Source organism: Polypterus senegalus, chromosome 5 (genome assembly GCF_016835505.1).
Source record: "Polypterus senegalus isolate Bchr_013 chromosome 5, ASM1683550v1, whole genome shotgun sequence".
Lineage (NCBI taxonomy): Eukaryota > Metazoa > Chordata > Cladistia > Polypteriformes > Polypteridae > Polypterus > Polypterus senegalus.
In genome coordinates this window covers 166,814,918-166,841,137 of record NC_053158.1, presented here as the reverse complement: position 1 = coordinate 166,841,137, position 26,220 = coordinate 166,814,918, and the positions used below count along the sequence as shown (strand labels likewise).

The window sequence follows — 26,220 nt, the reverse complement described above, 5'->3', positions numbered from 1 at the left end:
TCTCTCGTCAGCATCTTTTCTCGTTAAAACTGATTAAGTCAGTGTTTGTGTTGCCATCACTTAGTATGTTTTCTTTCTTTTTTAATTTAAGCTGGCACTTAAGACTTCATTCTGCCTCAAGAATGATTTAAAATATGAAGCGGTAGGGGAAATGACAGTGAAGGTGGTAGAGATGAGAATGGCGCCTGTACGCATGCACCGCATGGCTGCCCAACTGGCTGCTGCCGAGAGCTGATTCTACAATAAAATAAAATAAAAATAAAAAGAGGAATAACCTTGTAGGTCAATCATCACAGATAGTAAAACAGATAGTAGAGGTCACGTAGTATATGTGTACCAAATATCAGGTCAATAGGTCAAACGGTTTGAGAGCTACAGATGATTAAAAATCCTGAACAGAAAAACAGATAGCCACGGTAGCGTATTATATACTGTATAAAGAAATTATAATCTACCTCAGAGGATTACAATTGTGGTTTATGCAGCATCAGAGCAAATGTGATACAAACATCTAAAAACCTACCAAATACTTCAAAAGTGGTGAGTATTCTTATTTCAGAAACCATGCCTATCACATTTCAAGGAGTAATGAATTTATATCACAGATTCTTGACACTGTCTTTCCTGTCCACAGAGACTGGAATGGGTGACGTTTGTATGTGCAAAACAATAAGCGTAAAGGAAGCTATGCTGCGAATTGGACTCACTAGACCAGAATAACACAAAGTAAAACACATATTAAGGTGTTTAACAGAGTGATTTTCAGCGAAATCATTTTAAAATTCACATACTTTAGGGGGAATAAAAATAAGACTAAAATGGTGTGTGTGTACTTTCCATTGCTGCTCTTTTACAACAGACCTTTAAAATGTTATCTATAAGTTTGTGGGGCCAATGTTGCCAGAGATGACTACTTAGAACCTAAGAAAAGAAAAATGTTGTTAAACTCCTTACTCTGAAGACTATTGCAGTTCCAGATGTTCAAAGGAGCCATTCGTTGCCCTGCAGTAAAAAACGAAGTCTTGGTGAAAAATAAAATTGTATAGTTTTAGCAATGCCATTTGCTGTCAATGCAAATATACACAATGTGTTTTTTTTGTAACTGCTGTGACTGTATATGAAATCTGAAGGAGCAGCTGAAACATTTTCCATACGTGCATTACCAATTTGTTCTGAGCCTCACCATAGTGATGGGCTATACATTTATACGGTTTCCAGTCTCTGTCAGTATAATTCTGTCTCTGTACACTTTCAGTTATTTTTGATCTTTTTCAGCTCTTTATCATAACAATTTATCTGATACAGATTTGGCCCAGCAATGAGGCTAAACATTAATCTTTGTAGTCTGTCATATCAATGATATAAAATTAGTGCTTCTTTGCCTAAATTGTAAGAAAAATATAATTTTCACTAAAAACAAATCTAGCCATGATGCTTGAATCATTATCAAAGTACAATTACAACTGCACTGTTCTCAGAATAAGCTATAAGTAACCACGACCCTGGGGTGAAAGGCTGTCACATGCTGTAAGAAGAAAGGAATGAAGTGAAGTGGACAGCTGGACTTTTTTGAAAATCATGGAGACTCAACAATGTTATGGAGAAACATTTGTACATTTTTTACGCAATCTAAAGAAATGAATTAATATTCGGGAATACTCTGTTTCCAAATAGGCATCCATTCATCCATTATCCAACCCGCTATATCCTAACTACTGGGTCACGGGGGTCTGTTGGAGCCAATCCCAGCCAACACAGTGCACAAGGCAGGAAACAAACCATGGACAGGGTGTCAGCCCACCACAGGGCGCGCATACACACACACACCAAGCACAATTTAGGATGGCCAATGCACCTAACCTGCATGTCTTTGGACTGTGGGAGGAATCCCACGCAGACACGGGGAGAGCATGCAAACTCCACACAGGGAGGACCCAGGAAGTGAACCTGGGTCTACTAACTGCGAGGCAGCAGCGCTATCCACTGCGCCACTGTGCCACCCCCAAATGGGCACATTTTTATAAAATATAAACCTTTTGTTTTTACATTTCTTCTGCTGTCATTACTGCCATTGTATGCTGATCTGGAGGACTTTGTTTTTTTATTTTTATTTTTAAATATCTTATTTAACAAATGTGTGTTTCTGGGCCAGACAAATATACCTTGTATAGCTGTAAAAGTATCAAATCCATCCTTTAGACTGCTGCTGTCTGCTGCAGTGACATTAATGTAAGAGTCAGAAGATAAGTGGGCAAAAGCTCTCTGATATGAAGCAAAAAGAGGCCTTGGAATGAGAGAGAAGATGCAGAGAAAAGATGATTGAAAGCAAGAAGGGGAATGCTGATAGAATTGTATTGGGCAGGTGGGAAAGTGGTGAAGGACCACTATCTGACACAGTGTGGACAGGTCCAGTAAAAATGGTTTGGTTTTTTTGTGTTATCAGTTATTTACAATTTAGTAAACCCATTTATTTTCATATTTTTGGCACTTAGTGTTTAGTGTTGATTTCTCTCTTCTTCAGTATGTCACTAGGTTTTACTTCCCACATCTAAAGCTAAATGTTTGTCCGGTATGCAAATCTAAACTGTTGAAGCAAATTTCCCCCTTTGAACAATAAGTTTTTATCTCTCTCTTTAACCACCCATTTTTCCCTATTTGCACAGAGGAAGACCGTTAGTTATGTTTCTTTCCAAATTTTGCCCAAATGCCCATTAGTACAGAACAATACCACAGGCTATGGTTTGTTCTGAAATTTGGTTGGTGGCCTCACTGCAGGCAGCAGCCCTATTCTAGGGAGTGCCAGGCACTCCAGCTAGTAACCCTACTTTAGAATAGGCAGGTACAATAAAGTGGCGAGTTGATGAATGAATGTGTAAATATGTAGTGCATTATCAACAGGAATGTAATTCAGTCCTTTCTTGTACAGTGATAATTTCAAAGCATTTACATTTTAATTGTAAGAGATAAAAAGTCAGACAGATGAACTGACTGAGTTAGTCAGCAAACACTTAAAAATAATGTGGAATTAGAAGATAGATCATACATATAATAACCAACCAAGGTCTTAACCAGAAGTGCAGGAATTAAATAAACAAAGACAAGGAGGTGAGACAAAATAAAAGTTTGAGAAATGTCGCAAAACATTCAGTAACCAAAATATTTCATTCAGCCAAAGCCAGAATGCAGGATATAAATCAAAGTTGAAGAACAGAAAAGAATTTGTAACCAGACAGTTTTAAACAATAAAAACGCAAGGGTTTTATTTAGTTTTGGTTATTCCATGACCTTGGAAGGTCTTGTGGTGTTGACCATTCTACCAGTAAAGACGGCACTTGTTGATCACTCCTATTTGTCCTGCCAAACCAGAGCCTGGTAACCCTGCATCAAACAACAAAATGTGCTAAACCAGAAAGTTATCCTGACTATTAAATTCCTTGACCAGCTGTATGTGGAGATATCCACAATGTGACCATGTGCACTGATAGGCAAAGATACACAGATTTTGTTAAAAAAGCTACAATTGATTATTAAACCAAGTAACACTTATTTTATGATTTATCTTTCATAGCAGACAACAGTACAATGTACTTTATATGATGAAGTGAACATGAACTGAAAGCAAAATACAAGGCATGATACAAAAATTAACTAGTTTTATACAATATTAAAATCTGGCATGGCCAGTGCCATTATATTCTAATTTATTCTGCTATATGCTAGTGATGAGCTAACCCAGATGAATTCACCTCTCTTCGAGATCAATGAATACACAAAAATATTTGTGAATTTTGACGAACACGGCAGAATACATTAAAGTCAACAGGGAAGGAGAAACTACACTAGTGGATTATAATGGTGCAATGATCTTTTAAGTGTCCCTGAAGGCTAGAGAAGCGTCAACTATGCCAACTATGCTGGACTGATTTCTGGACTGATCAAAGATTTGACCTGAACTGTGAGGCTGCAATGCTAACCACCGTACCACTGTGCCTCCCTCAGATATAATTACACTCTTGAGTCCTTTATTTCTCTTCATGTCTCCCAAGCTCCTATCACTATGACTGACTAACACACACAGAGACCGTGATATAAGAGATCAGCTTTACATACTACTGCGGCTGTCTTTGTCCCTACCCTATCTGTGCTACATAGCAAAGAGCATAACATGTATCATCCAGCAGTGAAGACACTACACACAATGAATCTATGCAGAACAACTAAGTATTTTCATAATATTCTATTATGATCAATGTACCCCTCAAATTAAAATACTGCAAGTTTTTCTGTTTTTTTTTATGCATGCGGTGTGCAAATCCTGCTGGAGTATCAATCGGATAGTGACTTCACACATGAAAATATACGTTGTAAATTATCCATGCATGCCTTAAGCAGATCAGACAGCTCTACAAAATGTAAGATGGAGTACACTTACAATAGGCATGCATGAAAGTTCTGTGCATATGCAACACAAATCAGGCAGGTAATTCTGATCAGGTAATGATGTCCCCAACCACCATGACTGCTGCAATTCTGTGATCTCATGCTGGCCTTGCAAACCATCATGGGGTACTGGGAACAAAAAAGTTTGCCTATGCCAGCTGCAAGGTGAATTTTCACGAAAAAAATCTGGCAAACAAGCTCACTGGCAAGCCTTGCAAGTTCACTTTAGAAAATGCTTTGGAGAATTTTGCAGATGAACAAATACTATTTAGTAATACTAAATAAAATCATATTTTAACTGTATGCTGTGTCCTTTTTTCTCTGAAGTCTAAAACAGCACTCCTGGCAAGCAGTAGAGCTTACCACCTGAATTTCTAATTTCTTATAAATAGAAGATGGATGGATAATTCTGCCCTATTCTTTAACCTACTAGATATGCAGGGGATTATTATTAAACTGGCTGTGTTACCAGATCTCTACTAAAAAGTGATTCCTGTTTTTAAGTTACAGACTGATTTTTCAGTATGCAGCTCCTTACCTGAACTACTGCACCTGATTCTTTCATTTTTGAAGCAACACTTTTTGTCTGAGGGAAGAGAACACATTTGCAGATCTAGCATGTGTAAATTGCTCTTTGTCTACCTGTTTGCAATGCTACAGTTTTCTTGATTTTTTAAAAAAAGTGTATAAAAATATGACATAAAAGTTCAGCTATTACTGTTAAGCTGAGATCCTGCTCTGTTTTATATGGAACAATCTTAACTGTTATGTACAGAACAATGACTATATCTGTAAGAGAAGTAAAGCAACATATCTACAGATAGCAAATGTTAATCGGGATCTAGTTGGTGAAGATTAATGAGATACACTGGGTCCTATTAAGCACACTTTTATCAGGTTCTGGTGCACACCCCATCATTGTTTCAGCTACTGTTATTGCTTAACTTTGTTTCATGTTCAAATTTGTCGTTGTAGTACAGAGTGCTTTACACAGAAATCACTAGACTGTAAATAATGTGTCAATTGAAGCTGCAGAATGTGAAAATGCTCCAATTAATAATACTTTAAGCACTTTTGTGTACAAGCAAGTTTGGAAAATCACTCTTACTCCTGCTGTTTGCACACGGTGGGATTTCGTTGTAATGAAACTCTTTTAATGTGCAACTTACTACATTTCAACTGTGACGTCCCTCTTTGGATTCCCAATAACTTCACTCCAGACAGCCTTTAAAGAGTTCTTATTATAAACTACAATGAGCAAGTTGCTTTTTTGTGGGACATATGCAGAGCTGCAAACAGCTGAAGTAAAGGCAAATACAGTAACTCTGCTACCATGAGTCTTGAACTCAACTCAGACTTATTAGATCACTGAAACATAAAATGCTTTATTACCACAGTTTAAAATTCATACAAGAGTCTGAAAGTTACCACGTAGGGTATAATTAAATGGCCACACAAATTTCACAGACACTGGCCTTATGATCAGAACTACATCACTAAATTTGTATATCTGCTTTTCATTATTTATTTGTAAAGAATTATTATGAACATCAGCTTCCAACAAGGCATTGGACAACTTTTCAGAATTCTTTTCATATGAAGTTCAAAAATGCATCAATTCTCAGTGGCTCATGTGTCTCTACACATTTTCATAATGAACAATATCTCTGAAAAATAATAATATCACCATGTGTTCCACCATCAGAATTAAGCTCATTCGTCTGAACCTTGTTAAAAACCTTTCTGTCCAAATCAAACTCTGAGGAAGCTGAAGGTTACTTAATATCTTAGCAAGTTAAGAACATATCCTGGACATACCATTTTCTGCCCATTTGGCCAAAAACACAATGGGACTAATCGATAAGAAATATAAGGATCATTGACAAAGCCAGAGCTCTTGGCATGAAAGGTAATTGAATGACTTATCTAATGTAACCCCACAATACAGTATAGCTGAGTAAAACATTTAATATAATGAAATAACTAACGTGCATTTCTCATTTTAGTACATTTTTCTTTTAAGAGAAATCCTTACACAACTAACCTTTGAACTTGACTGTAGCAACACCAGCATGTTCATGGCATTCTTTTTCTAAGTCTTACTTTCAACATGAAGGTTTGAGGTATAAATACACTTCAGTTACCAAGTAAAGCCAGAGAACCAGAGCTTTCCAGAGCTTTATATGTGGCACTTCTCTGTGTGTTGTGTGCCATCTGTAAAAACATCTTTTCAAGCTATAATCCTTAATTGCTACGCAAGGACTGAATTATACATTTATATGTTTATTCAAAGGTGTATTTATTATTGATCAGTTTGAGAGATCAATTTCCACATAACAATAACGAGTCAAGTCTTTGCAAGGCCTATCCATTATATCAGGGATCTCAAACTCCGCGGGATATTTGGGCCGCTCATTTTAGAAAAAAGTGCTAGTCGGCAGGCTGCATTAATTTCTAAATGATACAAATACAATACAATATTGTTGTTAATTAATTATTTGAACTACAATACTACATTACTACAATAATATTATTTGTTTTACGAGTTTACTTGACGTGCTTATTATAAAATCCAGTTTTCCAGTTCAAATGTCATTAAATGCAGTCTAACTGCTCAGTTGGCAGCACTTGGCATATACAAGAGCGTCAAGATTGGGTTTGATGTCATGTGCGCTAGCCAATCGCAATATTGCACGCAGATGCTCATCTAGTCTACAATCTCCATCTGTAAATCTTGTGAAACGGTGTCGCAAAGAGTGCAAAATGAGATTCAAGAACCTGAAACTCCTCAAAATGTCACTCACACTCTTCAAGTAAATGAGAAATGATATCTGAGTAATATTTCAAGCATTGTGGTTCAACGCGTACCAACGACTGCATTGCTGGGAAATGAGCCAAATTGCCAGTCTGCAGTTGTTTGGCCCACAAAGACAGCTTACATCTGAATGATTTGACACTGTCGTTCATCATCATAATCACCTGCTTTGGACCCTGGAGCCTCAAGTTGAGTGTATTGAGGTATTCCGTGACATCTGTAAGAAACGCTAAATTTGATAGAAAAGACACTTGGCAAAAGAATTTATGTTTCAATGCCATAAAAAGCGTTGTCTCCTGTCTTAAAGCAAAAAATCTCTACCCCAACTCAACCATCTGACTTCGGTATGATACAGCTACTCTCCATGTTCTTTGTAGATATCAGACAAGAATGAAGTGAATTGCCTGTGGTTGAGACCTCATGCTCGTATAAAATTAACCGTCTTAACAACAATGTCCATAGCTTCTTTCATTTGTAGACTTTTGCCATACAGCGCTTCCTAATGCAGAATATGACAATAAAAGGACCCAACAAAGAAAGCTGGTTTCGTTTTTCTTTCAATAATCTCACAACACCAACGTTTTCAGAACATATTACTGTTGCATCGTCTGTTGCCACAGACACTAATTTATCCCATGGCAGTCCTGGTCTGTTAATGCAACCTTCCAATTCTTGAAAAATATCATGACCAGACATTGTGCGTTTTTATGTTTATGTTTTCATCAACCCTATGAATGAACACAGCACAGTACGCAGTATCTGTTACACCAGTACTCTCATCAAGCACTATGGAATATACTTCAAAACTTTGTTCTGCTGTAATCAGTTGCTGGTGAATGTTACTAGCTGATTCAGTGATTCTACTAGCAACAGTATTTGCGTACAAACTTATGCCTTCAAACAGTTTCTTTTTGTCCGGACAAATTTCACATGCCTTTATAAAACAATATTTTACGAACTGGCCTTCAGTGAATGGTCACGAAGATTTTACTATCATGTTACAGAGGACGAAACTCACTTTTACAGAATCTTTGCTAGACTTACTAAAATTTGAGATAAAGGTTCGCTGTTTTGTAAGTGATGCTTACAGTTGCTGAACCTTTTCCTCCCACAGTTTGCTAGACAATGCACCATACTGTTCTCGATGCAGTGTATTGTAATGTCGACGCACATTGTACTCCTTAAACTCCAAGATAAACTGCAAGCAAACAAGACACTGGGCTCCGTCTCCAACCTCCATGACAAAATATAAATTTTCCCATTCATCCTGGAATCAACAATTAACAGCAAGAACTACACAAAGTAATTTTCAAACCTTATTTACCTCGACTGTTTACGTTTAACTGACGTCACTGGAAGTAAAAGTAACAACACTGAATGTTGAGGTGAGTAAGGAGATTGGTATTTTAATTCTTATCATCAGGAACAGTAAACAGTATTGTGAGGAAAATGCTGCAAAGTAAAACAGATTTCATCCATCGATGTTGTTGTTGTTGTTGATCCATCCATCCATTATCCAACCCGCTATATCCTAACTACTGGGTCAATGGGGTCTGCTGGAACAGATTTCAGTGGTAGATTTTGGCAATTCAAGTAAGTTGTCGCGGGCTACAGATAATTGTCTTAGGGGCTGCATACGGCCTGTTTGACACCCCTGCATTATATAGTACTGTTCATAACTGACATAAAATTGAATTTGTGCTGAATCAGAGTCTACAAAGCACTTGATGACAGTGTCAAATATCACTACTTTACAGCCAAAAATACCAAGTTGGCACAGATGGCCATTGTTAGTCTGAGACCTGAAAGGAATGAAAACAGCATGACTTCATAGTGTTTTTACCTTGACTGTTTGAGGGCCCAATTTGTTTCAGTATTTCCTCACATTCTATTGCTTCTTGTTGAATCTCTAAGAGAAAGCGGCATTCTGGATGCATTCCATTCACCTGAAGAAAAGGAGAAAAAGTATTAACAAGAACTGTTTATATTTTTGTTCACCGGTCTATAGAATCATTTATAGAGCTGTTTATTATCCGTAATGTAAACCAAACCCTACTCTCCAATTCTAAGATTCACATTACCCACAATATGCAGCGGCAGATTTCCAATTTGAACAAATTAACAGCACATTTTTGTTAAATCAATATATGCTTATGATATTGTCATGTCAATTTATTTTGGTGTCCACAATTCCATGCATGCAATTTGACTGGAACAAAAAAAAATCCAGTTTTGATTGTTTGCTTTTCTTTGTATGGAGTAAAGCTTTTTGTCTATTTTTAAAGCTCTTTTTATGTTTTTGTTATAATCTTGAAATGTTAAAATTTCACAAAGAAATGAATTTTATGTCCAAAGTATATTTAAATAATATAAACTATCAAAAGAAAATGTATTGGTTCAGACATGGAGATAATTATTATTAGTTCAGACTTCCTATGGCTGGTGATGCAAGTGTTATTGTAGCCTGGAAGCACTTTGGTGTTAAATGGCCGCCTTTGGCAAATCCAACCAAGCATTATGCCACTGCTCCACCAGGACCACCAGTGGTATGTAGAGAGTGTGGAGCAGACTGTAGCTGTCGTCTCAGGATTGTCCACACAAACTCCATTTATGACAGGCAAAAGTTCTGAATTCACGCAATCATTCCAAGGAAACTGTACTTGTGTGGCTGTATAGTGGCACCAAGCTGCCTTACCATGAAACTGATGATAGGATTTCCTTGATATGCCATGCTCATGACAAAAAAGATAAAAAAAAGAAAGGCAATTGGCAGGAGTACAGTATTTTCCACAAATTAAACTTGCTGTCTTTTTTTGCTTTTAGATATGAACTCATAAAACGTGGGAGTCCCTTATCCACTGCAGTGATCCTTAGTGCTGGGAGATTTGCGCTAATTTTTAACTTGCTCATGGTTATAGCAGTTGAGGAAGAAGAGGACTGAGAGAAGTGTGCTGTGATTGGTGATTATTATTAGTTTTTTGTGGGTTCACCTGAACTGGTTTTATTAAATTACTAATGAGACTCATAGACTAATAGACCTCTGGACCTTGGGAGCTGTTGATATTGTGTATGTTTTGTAAATAGTTACTTCTGTCAGTTCCTCTAGAAGTTATAATGTGTTTTATTACTTCAAGTGGTCCGTCTAGAGCAAGCTGAACTTTTCTGTTTTGGCAACACATTATTTTTGTTTTCACCATTAAATAATACAGCTTGGCATTGATCACATTGCAGATGTAACTTTGCTAAGTAGTGGTCTTGAAAGAACTATTGATCACTTTCTTCTGTTTCTTATTCTTGCATTCTCTATCCTGGACTTTGTCTTACTTGCCTATGAGCCATTGTGTTAGCCTACTGCTTATTTATACTATATTCAGGATTACGTCTTGCTTGTCTATGTGCTTGATTTCCTAATCTTCCTAATTATCACTTAAGTGGCCTCTGCCAGTATTGATCACTTTGCTGTAAACACGTAACCACAGGTCACTTAACCATCCTTTCTTTACATATTTATATATTAAGTTCCATGAAAAGGTGAAAAGTCAGAAAAATAGCACAAAAGGCACTGGCAGAACAAAGACAATGTTCATCAAGTCCAAAAACCAAGTAATAAAATTCAAACTATTTATCAGATGAAATCAAATAGCCACGATAAGATTTCAATAGCTGAATTTGAAAACGTGAAAGTTACCACATTCACATCAACTCATATAAAACAACGAATACATCCTAACAGTTTATATATCTAGATCCAAATACCATATTGAGTATATCTTGAAAACTGTTGAAATACGATACGTTTGTGCTTTGCCAGTTCCATTTGAAAATTAGCCTGTAAATGCACATTCAGACCATTATATAGGCAGATAATAACAGTTCTGCTAAAGTGTGATCATTTTGTCATATTGTACTTTAGTTCTAGTTTTTCACTTAGATTTGTAAATTTCCTGCTTTCGATGTAAATATCTCTTCATTTGTCTTTCTATATCATCTCAGTCATGTGGTAAAGTCAAACAATACACGATACAACAAAAATTTTTATTTTATCCGCGTTTTGTATTGGAAAATACAATACAACAAAAACTGAATTTCTGAAAACATGTTTTCACTTTGTCCTTATGGGTTATTGAGTGTAGATTGATGGGCAAAAATGGCAAATGTATCCATTTAACATTAAAGCTACCACACAACAGAGTGTGCAGAGAGTGAAGGGTCCTGAATACTTTCTGAAACCACTGTTTACGTATGACTGTTGTAGAAACCAGGGGTGCTCCAGCAGCCCCATCCCCAACACAGACAGCCAGCGCAGCAAGTGCCGCAACACACATGTATTTACAAGTGTGGAAGCACTTTTCCTTCATTCCCCAAAACAGCACAGTACAAAATAGCACCAAATACATAGTCCCTTCAGCCTTCTTTTCCTGTCCTCTCCACCTCCACTGGCAAGCTTCATCCGTCTTCCCCCTGACTCTGGTCCTTTAATGGAGTGAGGCGACTCCTTTTATGTTACACTTGGTAGTGGTCCAGGTGGCTCATCAGGATTAACTGGAACTACTCCCAAAGTAGGGTTTTACAGCTCCCCCTGGTGGCCCCCACAGAACCCAACAGGGCTGTGCCAAACTCCAACTCCCAGTATGCCCTGCGGGAATCCATGAGGCCACAGCCACCCAAGAGGGCTGCCCTCTAGCATCCCAGGGAAGGTAGTGCCATTGCAGGATGAACACACACACTAACAAAACAAACACACACTAGAGGCAATTTAGTGTCGCCAGTTTACCCAACCTGCATGTCTTTGGACAGTGGGAGGAAACCGGAGCACTCTTAGGTAATCCATACATGGTGAGATGGGGAGAACAGGAAAACTCCACACTGGAAGAAAGCAGAACCTGAACCCTGGCTTCCTTAAGCTGTGCCACTGTATGTCTAAAGACCTCAATATAAGTCATTAACAATTACAAAGCAGACAGCATAGTATTAGAAAAATTATACCTTGGTTTAGTGGCTGAACCCCCTGCCCAAACCCCTTCAATTCACCCCAGCCACATGCCAGTTCCTCTCATCTTTGCCACTGAAATCTTAACTGCAATTGAGACTGGAGGCTGCCTGAGAAGCTGGCAGAATATAGCAAACAAAAGGCAAAAAAGGACTTTAGCTAGCATTAGTCATGAAGAGATGCCAACTCAAGTCAAATTGAACCACACATGTGCAAAATGTGTTCACTGTAGATGGTCTGTACTCAGAATGTCATAAACTAGCTATAATAAACAAATAGTGAAAGACCTCCATACATGGTGAATGACTATTTTCATCTCTCTTTCTCTTTTTGCTTTGCTATGTTTGTGCATCCTGCACCCATTCCACTCTTTATAGTGCCTCTACTCTACTGTACATACATGTGCTGTCTGCCCTGCTAATATCTTATTCTTGTGTGGAATGCGTCAATGTATTCTGTACTAGCTGGTTATCCAGTGCTGCCCAAGGTGGGTCTCTAAATAAATTCCTCAGAGAGGGGAAAATCTGGCCCCAAAATTTCACTGACTTAACCCACCTTGGGAAGCAACTTTACATACCTGTGCCACATCTCCTATGGGCAGTTCCCTAGTAAAGTGCAAGTGCAGTCAATAAATAAGGTTCCTTCCCCAGGGGGAAAAATGGCAGATATGTGCAAAAATAATTAGAGATTGGGTCAATGGTGAGGAATTTCACATAAAACAAACATCCATCCATCCATTATCCAACCTGCTATATCCCAACTACAGGGTCACGGGGGTCTGCTGGAGCCAATCCCAGCCAACACAGGGCGCAAGGCAGGAAACAAACCCCGGGCAGGGCGCCAGCCCACCGCAGGGCACACACACCCAGCACACAATTGGGACACTTTAGAATCGCCAAAGCACCTAACCTGCATGTCTTTGGACTGTGGGAGGAAACCGGAATACCCGGAGGAAACCCACGCAGACACAGGGAGAACTTGCAAACTCCATGCAGGGAGGACCTAGGAAGCAGACCCAGGAAGCAAACCTGGATCTCCTAACTGCGAGGCAGCAGCGCTACCCACTGCACCACCGTGCCACCCTAAAACAAGCACACAACCATAAAAACACACATTGAAATTTAGATATTCAAACAGATGTCATTTCAAAGAATTGAATGCTTTTATTGGCTGGCTGCACTTTTGTTTTGGTGGTCTGAGTTTTACATATATTTTTTTTTGGTTAACTAATTTAGCTTCTGAGTAAAAAGTTTATTCTATTGTTATTACTTTGTCAAGTAGAGTTCCAAATTGAGGTATAATATAGCAAGCAAAATATTTTATTTGAAAATAGTAGAGAAAAAAGACACATTCTGGTGGATTTAATTCACAACTGAACTGTTCAAAGGCATTATCAATGTTTAAATCTGTAAGTCTTAAAATTATGGTCTGGTAACGACTAAATGCAGAGGATTGCACGCATGATTTGATGTTCTCTGCAGAACACACTTGTTACATATACAGTGCATCTGGTAAGTATTCACAGCCTTTGCTCAATACTTCGTCAATGCACCTTTTGCAGCAATTACAGCCTTAAGTCTTTTTGAATATGATGCCACAAGCTTGGCACACCTATCCTTGGCCAGTTTCACCCATTGCTCTTTGCAGCACCTCTCAAGCTCCATCAGGTTGGATGGGAAGCGTCGGTGCACAGCCATTTTAAGATCTCCAGAGATGTTCAATCAGATTCAAGTCTGGGCTCTGGCTGGGCCACTCAAGAACATTCACAGAGTTGTCCTGAAGCCACTCCTTTGATATCTTGGCTGTGTGCTTAGGGTCGTTGTTCTGCTGAAAGATGAACCGTCACCCAGGTCTGAGGTCAAGAGCGATCTGGAGCAGGTTTTCATTCAGGATGTCTCTGTACATTGCTGCAGTCATCTTTCCCTTTATCCTGACTAGTCTCCCAGTTCCTGCCGCTGAAAAACATCCCCACAGCATGATGCTGCTACCACCATGCTTCACTGTAGGGATGGTATTGACCCGGTGATGAGCGGTGCCTGGTTTCCTCCAAACATGATGCCTGGCATTCACACCAAAGAGTTCAATCTTTGTCTCATCAGACCAGAGAATTTTGTTTCTCATGGTCTAAGAGTCCTTCAGGTGCCTTTTGGCAAACTCCAGGCGGGCTGCCATGTGCCTTTTAGTAAGGAGTGGCTTCCGTCTGGCCACTCTACCATACAGGCCTGATTGGTGAATTGCTGCAGAGATGGTTGTCCTCCTAGAAGGTTCACCTCTCTCCACGTAGGACCTCTGGAGCTCTGACATAGTGACCATCGGGTTCTTGATCACCTCCCTGACTAAGGCCCTTCTCCCCCGATCGCTCAGTTTAGATGGCTGGCCAGCTCTAGGAAGAGTCCTGGTGGTTTCTAACTTCTTCCACTTACGGATGATGGAGGCCACTGTGCTCATTGGGACCTTCAAAGCAGCAGAAATTTTTCTGTAACCTTCCCCAGATTTTTGCTTCGACACAATCCTGTCTCAGAGGTCTACAGACAATTCCTTTGACTTCATGCTTGGTTTGTGCTCTGACATGAATTGTCAACTGTGGGACCTTATATAGACAGGTGTGTGCCTTTTCAAATCATGTCCAATCAACTGAATTTACCACAGGTGGACTCCAATTAAGCTGCAGAAACATCGCAAGGATGATCAGGGGAAACAGGATGACTTGAGCTCAATTTTGAGCTTCATGGCAAAGGCTGTGAATACTTATGTACATGTGCTTTCTCAGTTGTTTTATTTTTAATAAATTTGCAAAAAACATCAAGCAAACGTTTTTCACGTTGTCATTATGGTGTGTTATGTGTAGAATTCTGAGGAAGAAGATGAATTTAATCCATTTTGGAATAAGGCTGTAACATAACAAAATGTGAAAAAAGTGATGCGCTGTGAATACTTTCCGGATGCACTGTATATAGTAACAGAGCACACTGCCATTCTAACAGGACAAAAAGTATATTATTATTATTATTATTATTATTACAGTATTATAAAACAGATGGCTATACTGGTATATTTAACGGCAGACTTATACGATTAGGAAGGTAATATGAATCCTATTTTTAATTGACTTTTTATCAAAGTATTCATGACTTTGTAGTCCATTGGTTGTTCACTAAAGTGGGGCATAAACATCGTAGCACAGCTCATAAGGCAACAAAAGGAGAGTTGCTCTGAATCGAGAATAGACTTTTTTCATAGACTCCGTCTTTAAGGAACAGTTCACACAGACTCTTAAGTTTGTCTTTAGGGCTTTTGGCATTGTATTTTTTTTCTTTTTGGGAGTGGGTGAATGGGCTACTTGTTAATTAAAAAATACTATTCCTTAACATAATGTCATCCCAATTAGCAGCAAATGAAAAAAAAAAAAATCTGAGGCATTTTTATGCCTAATGGATGAGATATGTTGGTTATTGATTGCCCTGGAAAGTATGTTTCTAATTATCTTCATAAAATGAATTACATTTTTCAGACTTGAACTAAATCAATTCTTGTTCTTTTTCGCATAAAAGAAAAAAAAAAGAATTTACAACAGCACAACCTTTGGGGGGCTGAAAGTGGAGTGGTTGACAAGCACTCCAGTGGAAAGCATTGTATACAAACACTTGCTGCTTCTTCTGAGATCCGACAGTGCTTCTCCAATGCCCTGGGAATCGCTACAACTTGTAAAACATTGTAATTACATTATAAAAGGTTTTGTTAAGGGGCTTGCTGGTGCCCATGTAGCTTCTTGTACATTTAAAGGGGTAATGTTATTAACATAATGTGGGAGAAAATATATTATAAAAATTCAGTATTTATTTAACCATTATATTTACTTTCACAATGTTACATTGTTTTTTCTTTTCAAAAACCCACAATAGAAAGAATGTCTTCAAGAGAAATATAGTTCACAATTTAGATTTACAAAAGAACCCTACTTTAATTGCCTTCAAAAAATGGAGAAAAGTGAGTCAGGCTGTACTAACCATGGTGCATATTTTGTATGCATCCATTCTGAATTTTGACTGCTTTATAGACACCTTTATTGAAGAAGCATTCATTTTCAGCAATGAGACTGTGATTTTATAAATACCATAGCAGTAGTACTAGAACAGTAGAAATAAAAATGTATAAGTGACCGGGAATGTATGGGTAGTAAAATATAATACATCTCAAATAAGGTACCGGTTCTACTTAATTTCTTTTGACACAATAAATTTACTCCCAGACTTTACTACATATTAAAATCCATTCATCCATGTCTTTTATTCTCCTCTTTCTATCTCCAGTTGTGAAAAAGTTCAGGATCTACTCAAGTTTGCTCCAGCTACTCCATATCCTAAAAATAATTTCTAGCCTGAATAAATGTTATGTAATAAAGTAAGAAATACCTGAAGTTTTATAAGCATTATTTTGGGTGGTTTATTAAGTATGTGCTATTGTTAATAAAGCTTTAAAATTGATTATGGCACCAGAGATCAAATTGCTAATATACGCCTAAATATTGGAAGAATCAGTGGAATTCCAGAAGAACATCTGTTTCTGTTTTACCGACTACTCTAAAGCTAACAAACTATGGTGTGTCCATCTTTAAACAAATGGGGATACTAGGTCATCCCATCTGCCACACAAGGAACCTACAGAGAGACTTTGAATCAACTGTTAGAACTAAACATGGAAAAACAAACTGGCTCAAGATAAGGAAAGGAGTACAACAAGGCTGTATAACCTCACCCAACTCATTAAACCTATATCCTGAGCATCTCAAGCGAAATGATATTCTAGAGGACACAGATGTTGGAATCAAAACTAGCAAACTTAGATAGGAAGATGACACTACTCTAATGGCTGAAAGCGAAGAACATTTGAAGAGACTTGTGATGAAACTTAAAGAAGGTGGTGCATAAGCTGGCTTTTTTCAACATCAAGAAAACCAAGATTATGTCAACCAGCTCTTTGAATTCATTGCTAATAAAGAAACTAGAAGCAGTTACAGATCTTGTTTTCCTTGAGTCCAAGATTGCTAGATGAAGACTACAGTCGTGAAATTAAACACTTACTTCTAGGAACAACAGCTGTTGCAAATTTAGAAAAGACAATAAACAGCCGGTTAGCATCACATTGTTAGCAAAGATCCAACAAATCAATACTTAAAGAAATACGATCAGACTTCTCATTGGAAGGTTTGATTGGAGAAGAATCTCACAGTGTAGGAAATTGAAGGTAAAACGAGAAGGGGATAATTGAGACAATGGGTGGATAGAATTACTGAGACTGTGCATATGACCTTGAAGGAACTCAGAGAAGCAGTTTCAGAGAGAAATACTTGGTGTGCTAAAGTCCATCAAGATATGAAGAGTTTGACTCAACTAAACGATTAAACAACAACAAATGGGCCATGACCCTGAACTAGATGAGCTAGATCAATGAATATTAACACCTACCCTGAGGATAACATGTCTCTTTATTAACGATTTGAACTGAGACTGGTATGTCATAGAAGCTGAGTATTTGTTTGCCTCCACTGTGGAGTTTGATTGTTGTCCTATTGCTTCTTTTTCCCAATGGCCTTAACACCTGGAATCCAAATGACATCTGTAAAAGATTCCAAAGTGTGTATCTGGCGATGCAATATTGTCCAATTCCAGATTTGAGATTCCTACCATGTGTCAATTAATGCTAGAAGGAGCTCCAATTCAAATACACACTGATCAAAAAGAAAAAGTATGAAAATGAATGGAAGAATGGGGGACCTTTAATACAAAACTGAAATGGGATATACTGGTACTACCAGTGGCATTCCAGTCAGTTTAACTGGCAAACCCCTGACATGTATTTGCATGAGACCACCTATTACAAGAAGTGCCATCTCAATCAGATGTTTTCCTGATTTGCGGCAATTACTAATGGAAATAAATGCAGCTCCATCTGATGGTGACCACAAAAATGTTTGTTATGAAAATGGATTAACAAATAGAAGAACCTGATGACAGCTTATTTAATATTTACCAGCATTTTATTCAGTTGATGAATACATGTAAGTGATATTCCTGGATCCAGCTTTTTTCCATGCCTCAACTACATATTCTATAAGAAAGTGAACAATAATGTTATTTTATATAAATCAAAAAGACCAATCTCATAGCTTTTCGTTAAGTTTCATTGGAATATGTAATCCTTTTTCTGTATTTTTTTTCATCATCTTTTAACTTAAGTAAAGTACAGGCTATTATTTCCCTGTGATATGAAGTTGATTTGAAGCCCCTGACATAATTAAAGCATAAGGTCTAGTGAGTGTCTGCTTGTCATGCTCAGTGTTTCACAGGCCCATTGATCAAATCCTCTAAGCCAGGAATAGCATGCAGCATCACCATGTGTTCAGAGCAGTCCTGACATGAGAGTGAAACAAAGTGAAGATACAGTAACAACTGGCAGAGCAAATTGTAGACTTTTCATACAGTATTCAAAAACAAAATGAAAAAATGAATTAGTACCTTAGAAATAAAATGTGCAAATAGAAAAAAAAACTATTGTTTGTAAATGGCCTTAAAAGTGAAAATATTTAAAATTTGATTGTAGAAGAAAAGCTAAATGTTGCACTGCAGCAGTAATAACAAGTAACATTCACAACTATGGAGGTAATGCAGACTGGAGTGCTAAGCAGGGCTGGACACTAGGTTGGGGCACGCATTGATTTTACAGTGCACTGCCACACTCACCACACGACGAACCACCCGGACTGGGACCAGTGAAGCGGTGCAACGGGTGACACCTCAGCACCACACTGGAACAATGTGAGTTTTTCACTTACACACATAAACACATTAATTAGGTTAAGCACACAGTAAAGAGGGCCATTTCAATTTGATTAACATAGTGAAATAATAACATTATACTGTAAGCCCTTTAACATTACAATTGGAATATGGTCAGTTGAAAATGGAGGACTCTGGTAAAGCACATTTCTGGGTTTGTTGCAGTTTGTGGTTTTACTCTAAAAACCATGGGTGCAGGCGCGATCAGTTCTATCTCGTTGGGACTCCCCAGGCTGTAATCAAGGCACCTGAGCCCACTGGGATTTAAAGGAGTCTGAGTAGGTTAGATGTGGATAAATAAGAAAAAAATGTAATTGAGGAAGTAAAAGGAAAGTGAACAGAATTGGACAGGACTCCTTGCAAAGAGAAGGTGGCAAAGCTGTCAGAGAACCCCATAGTGGAACTGCGTGAGAGACGCTCCAAGCATGGACCGGATGGCTTCTGCTGCGCTGTTGAGAGCAGGAATGATCAGAGTGCTCCTAGGGATCCTACAGAGCTCATAGGAAACACGGAGTCAAGCTCAGTGCATCCTGATGGGTGCTGAGGTATGGTCACAGCCACAGAAGCCGAAGAGTGGCTCCAAGGGGTCTAGAAGATGCTGAGGCATAGGGAAGATGGAGTCAAGCTCAGCACATCACAATGGATGCCAAGGGATGGTGACCAGGACAGAAGTCTAAGAGGAGCTCCTAGGTTGTAGGGAACACGGAATCAGGATCGGCGCATCCCAGTGGACACCGAGGGATGGTGACCAGGATGGGAGTCAAGTAGGATGACCACTTTTGCCAAGGTCTTGACCCCGCTGAGCATGCCCAGAATGTGGGCAAGCATGGCAAAACCAGAGTGAGAAAGAGAGCATGGGAAAATTAATTTTAAAGAAGATTCTGGCTTGTTTCTAATGGATTATTTATGGAGTTATTTATTGGTTTTAACTTCCTCACTAGAGCACTGTTTTATTGTAGATATATTTGAAGAAATTGCACTGCTGATTACTGGAATAAAAAGCACTAAGCACTTTTGCATCACCCAAGGTATTTGTGAGTCCTTGCTTGCTCTAGTCCATCTCTGCTTGTGACTATTATGCTGGGTTCAAGAAAGTCATGGTAGCTGCAAGCAACATGAGCATCACAAGGAGAGGAAAATAATAACTGTGGTCAACAACATTCTTGGAGAAAATTAAAATCACAGCTGGTTTTAACAGAAAAACTCCCATAGCCAGACTCTGTTCTAATGACCTTGCCCAATTGGCTGCTTATCCAAGCATGGGCATTTTAAAATATTACACCTATAAGTGAGGTAGGCTAATAAGAAAATAAGAAATTTGTGAAATGAGAGCAGATTCAGTTCAACAAGCTTGTTTGTTTAGCTAATAGCTTAGCTGTTCCAAAATCTCATCCAGATATTTCTTAAAGGTTGTCAAGATTTCTGCCTCAACTACATGGCTTGGTTGTTTGTACCAGATTTCCAAAGCTCTTTGATTAAAGAAGTGCATCCTGGCCTCAGTCCTACATGCACATTCCCTTAATTTCCGCTGGTGTCCTTGAGTACACGATTCAACCTTAAAGCTGAAAGAGTTCTATTGGATCTACTTTATCAATGTCTTTGAGGATTTAAAAATCTGGATTTGGTCCCCATACAGTCTCCTCTGGTCAGGACTAATGAGTCAACGTCCTTAAATTTTGGGATGCACCTTGTTGCTCTATTCTGAAAATAATCAACGCTTCTACATCTTGTTGGTAGTATGGTGACCAGAACTGAACACAATACTCCAGATGCGGTCACACTAGTGAATTATATAATACAGTAGAATTAAATACTTTCATCCTGGGATTCCAAAGTTCCAAAAATTTCTAGGGTCATTTTGCATGGGTAAAAGTTGCAGCATGGTTACAAATATACAAATGGGACTGTGTGCCACAGCAGGATACCCTGAAGAGACAGATAATAGAGCAGGGTAAACAATAGTTCATGATAGTCACACTTGCATTTTTGGAAAAATAAATAGCAAACAAGACTGCAATATACTGTATGTAAGTAATTAGGATTACTAATCAAGGTATTCTAAATTGGCGGCACGGTGGCGCAGTGGTAGCGCTGCTGCCTCGCAGTTAGGAGACCCGGGTTCGCTTCCCGGGTCCTCCCTGCGTGGAGTTTGCATGTTCTCCCGTGTCTCGTGGGTTTCCTCCGGGCGCTCCGGTTTCCTCCCACAATCCAAAGACATGCAGGTTAGGTGGTTTGGCGATTCTAAATTGGCCCTGGTGTGTGCTTGGTGTGTGGGTGTGTTTGTGTGTGTCCTGCGGTGGGTTGGCACCCTGCCCAGGATTGGTTCCTGCCTTGTGCCCTGTGTTGGCTGGGATTGGCTCCAGCAGACCCCCGTGACCCTGTATTCGGATTCAGTGGGTTAGAAAATGGATGGATGGTATTCTAAATTAAAATGTATTCCTTTCTCTTCTCCTCTCATTGTATCACAATCCTGACTTCCCCATCTTTTTACCAGGGAGTCCATACTTCAGCTCCATTTCTGATATTGCCTTAAAGTAACTTTAAAACCCCTCATGTGTTTGATTGCTAGATGAAAGGTGGCATTATAAAGTCTTGAGGTCTCGAGGTCACATTCTTAAGTCTAGCAATCCTGACACCACTGCAGTCACTGATTGACGCTAAAAGACAAAAATTATTAAGCAGCCTTAGGGATGTTTTACTTAAGAAGAGAAATATGGTCAGATTCCTTCTGCCTTGGCACTGTGTGCTAGCCACTAACACGTCTCAAAGAAACAAACAGCCTCTTACCGTCCTGGCAACATGGTCTCACTCCTGTGCTGCCCTCTAATTGCCAGGAGGAGCTTCCACCTGCTGATAACATCATAAGGTTTAACTCCAATGTCTCTTTTTAATGCATATTTCATTAATTACCATCTAATCTTTCTTTATAAAGCTTTAAAAACCTTTTTATATTGATATTGATTTGCTGGTCGCTGTTCCTATAATAACCTTTCCTGCTTAGCAGTTTTATGGTCAACCAGCTGTACATCAAACTCCACATACAACCATAATAATTAGGCCTCAAATGTCAGCAAGTGTTATTTGCTTTAATTTTAATTACTTCTTTGCTAGTTGCTGTTCAGTTTTAGGATTTACATTATTTTTAGTGTGCTTTTGACGGCTGTCTACTTTTTGCATGGGCCCTGCATGTTTATCAGTTGTTATGGTAACCAGCATGCAACGTACCATGCACGATGACATGAACATGAGCATACGAAGGTCAGGCCATTTGATTTCCGGATCTTCTGAGACTTACAGATAAGCCAAGTCTTTTGAGGTGGTGTGTGCTACAATTAGATTCTCTCATTACTAGATCCCCTGTTCTGATTTTCTTATTATGATTTTAGTTCTAATATGTTGGCATTAGAGGAAAGGTTGGACAGATTCCCAGTTTCAGATTAGGCTTGATATTTGACTTAACATTTCATCTCCTGATCACTATTTAAAATTCTCAGGGTGTCTCAGCTCAAACATCGCAACAGCAGGTGCCTGGCAGCTGGAAAGGCAAGAAATGACTAGGAGATGATTAGACTGTAAATAGGAGAGACAGAGGCAATGTCTGGGATCAGGTAAAGATATGAACAGAAAGAGGAGCAAGATGAACCAATCAACAAAGACAAATCCCAAAGCAATGTTTACATTCAAAGAAACAAAGAGATTCTAGAAATAAACCTTCTCGGAAGAATGTTTTAGTGGCTAAAAAGATCCTGAGAGTGTTGCAAAAGCAAAGGAATACAAAACCAAGATGTCAAAAGCTGTGTGCCACCATCTTACATAGGCAGAGCAGCGGTAAACAATATCGCCACAGCTATGGAAGGATGAACACAAAATGGCGGTGCCACCAAGCATAGAAGAATGATAAAAGTTATAAGCACACACATGTCAAAACTGGAAAAATGAATTTCTAGCAAAAACAAAATGAATTTTTATAAGATCTACAGAGTACACAAGGAAATATGCCTCTTTTTTTAACATTATTCATATTTATTTCCACACGTAACTCACATTTTTGAATCTTTTAATATTGTTGCTGCTAATCTCTTAAATGCATACCACCAGCACTTAAGAAAATATGATTAGTAGTATTGCATGAATTATTCCAGAATATCTGTTACTAATCTGCCAGTGTCCAGTCTTGGACCAAGAAATATTTATTCATGTCTTCATTAAGGAAGTTGAAATCCATTTGTATAACTTTATAAGTTTGTTGCTTGAACCCTTTAATCACAAGTTAATGATGTTATATCTGATATTAAAATAGGGAACAGGAATTGAGTTGCCTGGGAAAAGACATATTGTTAAATGTAACCAAAAGTCATCCGTCTTTCACTAAGCCAGAAACGGTAACCCCTAAAACACAGTCCAGGAAATAAGTCCATAATTATTTAAAGGTGAATTGAAATTGAAAAACACACACCAACTTGAATGTATTGGTATAGCAGAAAACTGTGATGACCAGAAATGTATATTGTCATTGACCTTTTATCCCATTGAGACAGTGACATCACATGCTGCACATCTCTGTCCTGCTCTCATACCAACATAATGGTGACCACTACACAAAACGATAGCACCCATGAGAAAAACAAAATGGCCTTGAAAAAGAAGCAAAATAATAACAGCCCTTTCAGAACAATTTTCAATCTAAAATGCTGGAAATGTACTCTGTCTTTAAAAACCATTATACTTAATTGTTTCAGCATTAAATGTTGGAAGAACAAGAAAGAAAATTTAAAACAAAAACTGCTTATAACAAGTGAGCATTCAGCATATGGTAGAGTATGCACAGTTGTAGATGCTGCGTTGTTGGGCTCTAATACAAGCTCAGGCTTGGTGAAATGTGCTAGTCATTCATATATTAACTCCGATTTCCATTAAATGTTCGAACACACCCTCTTGTACTTACTAATGACTCTAAATTGCCTTATTTTACTGAAAACTGGTGTATGCTGTACAGTAGACGGTCTGCCCAACTGGGAAAAATGGGTGGATGGTCAGCAAAATCAGACACTACGAAATACCAATAGTTTTACTTGGACTAACGTAGAGTGTAATATTAACTCGACTGAGTCAACCAGTGCATATGTGTAGACCCAAAAAATGTCAAAAATTGCATAATCTTCAAGCTTCATGAATCATTAACAACGTTTTAAATGTTACTAACCTGTGGTAGGAGGTGAGTTTGGGAAATTCACCAACTCATCACTAGCAGGTGATTTTATATGTTTCTTCTCATTTTCGATAATAAAAAATCCATATATATATAAAAGTCAATGTGTGTGTGTATGTATGTTCCAGCATCGTGTCCAAACGGCTGGAGCGTTTTTCATGAAACTTGGTACACATGTTCCTCATTGGTCGAATAAAAATACTGTACGGTGAAATCAGCCATAACCCACCCCCTTCTGGGTACGGTGGGGGGTGATTTTGCGGTCTTGTATGCATGTTATCATCCAGTTGACACTCGGAACGACCACCAGAGGGCGAACTGGAGGCGACTGCCAGTATTGTTTATGTTTGAGCGCCATGGCGTCTCTGTTGCTTTTGAAATTAAATAGAGTTCTACGCGTGGAAGTGTGTGTGTCTGTCCGGCCCAGAAGTGAGACGTAAAGTCGGGGTGAGGGCTCCAGCTCTGAGGATACGCAAGCGAGGCCAGTACACCGGCAAAAGGAAACCTCCTAAAAAAGACAGTCGCTTAGTTGCTAATGCAGAAACGATGCAAGCACTTCGGCAACATGAATCCTTCTAGCACAGAGATGCCCAGAGTAGTTCTGATTATTTCAATACTTTCTGAGCATGGGCTTACACAGTTAGTATATACCAGGCGACTGCCAGCATTCTTTATTTTTGAGGAACACTGCGCCCCTGTTGCTTTTCAAATTAAATAGAGTTGGCCGCTTCCGAGCGTCAATTTGATGATAACATACATACAAGACCAGAAGACAAGGACATTAGTGAGTCTTTGTTTCTTAATTTATTTTTACTTTTAATGTTATGTTTTTTTAATTATGTTTTTCTCAGACAATTAAAAAAAACATGAGGGCAAACTGGAGGTGACTGCCAGCATTCTTTATGTTTGAGCACCACCACGCCCCTGTTACTTTTCAAATTAAATACAGTTGGCCGGTTCCGAGCGTCAACTGGATGATAACGTACATACAACACCGCAAGACAAGCACATTAGTGAGTCTTTATCCATCCATCCATTATCCAACCCGCTATATCCTAACCACAAGGTCACGGAGGTCTGCTGGAGCCAATCCCAGCCAACACAGGACGCAAGGCAGGAAACAAACCCCGGGCAGGGCGCCAGCCCACTGCAGAAAACCCACACAGATACGGGGAGAACATGCAAACTCCACGCAGGGAGAACCCAGGAAGCAAACCCAGGTTTAATGTTTTTAATTTATTTTTATTTTTAAAGTTGTGTTTTTTTTTTATTATGTTTTTCTCAAACAATTAAGAAAAAACTTTATTTTCTTCCTGGGCAACGCTGGGTATTTCAGCTAGTAGTAAAATAAATAAGAACTGTAATATAATGGTCTAAATAGTATTTTAAAATAATAAATTAATAAATAAATAATAATACATATTGTAAATTGCAATGCTGGTAAATATTCACCCTTTCCCAGAAGTAATTTTCTTGTTGCAAAGCGGTAAAATACCATTACCTACCAGGCAAAGGAACCAAACCTGGAAAGGCACGCCAAACTATCAGTTAACATGCTTTCACAAACATCCACGCATGCTTATTTACACTTTACACTGTCATTTACACTTAACCCGTTTTTCTCTGGGTAGATGAAGAAAACGAGAGAATGCCAGAAAGAAAACCAAGACACAGTTACAGTTCCTGCTTTGCTGTCATTAACAAGATAAACCACCTTTACTGCATGCAGTGCCTTTCTACAGTGAAGCCCATCCAGAAGAACTTTACAAGTACAGATCCTATTCACATGTTAGCATAGGAAAGTTAAATGACTGCTCAGGGTCACAAAGTGGGACACCAACAAATCTAACCAAGCAGCCTTGTGAGTGGTATTCCAGATCCTTTTCCAAGCTGCCATGCTGTCTGCAAGATCACGCCATTCTAAATATTC

General features: G+C 38.6%; 1 protein-coding gene across 1 annotated transcript in view; it reads right to left on the bottom strand.

Moving 5' to 3' along the window:
* vipr2 (vasoactive intestinal peptide receptor 2) overlaps positions 1 to 26,220 on the bottom strand; it is a 225,049-nt gene that overhangs the window by 193,078 nt on the left and 5,751 nt on the right. Inside the window, exon 2 of the mRNA XM_039753602.1 lies at positions 9,099 to 9,201. Coding sequence (XP_039609536.1) covers positions 9,099 to 9,201 — 103 coding nt within the window. The remainder of the gene's footprint in view (positions 1 to 9,098; positions 9,202 to 26,220) is intronic.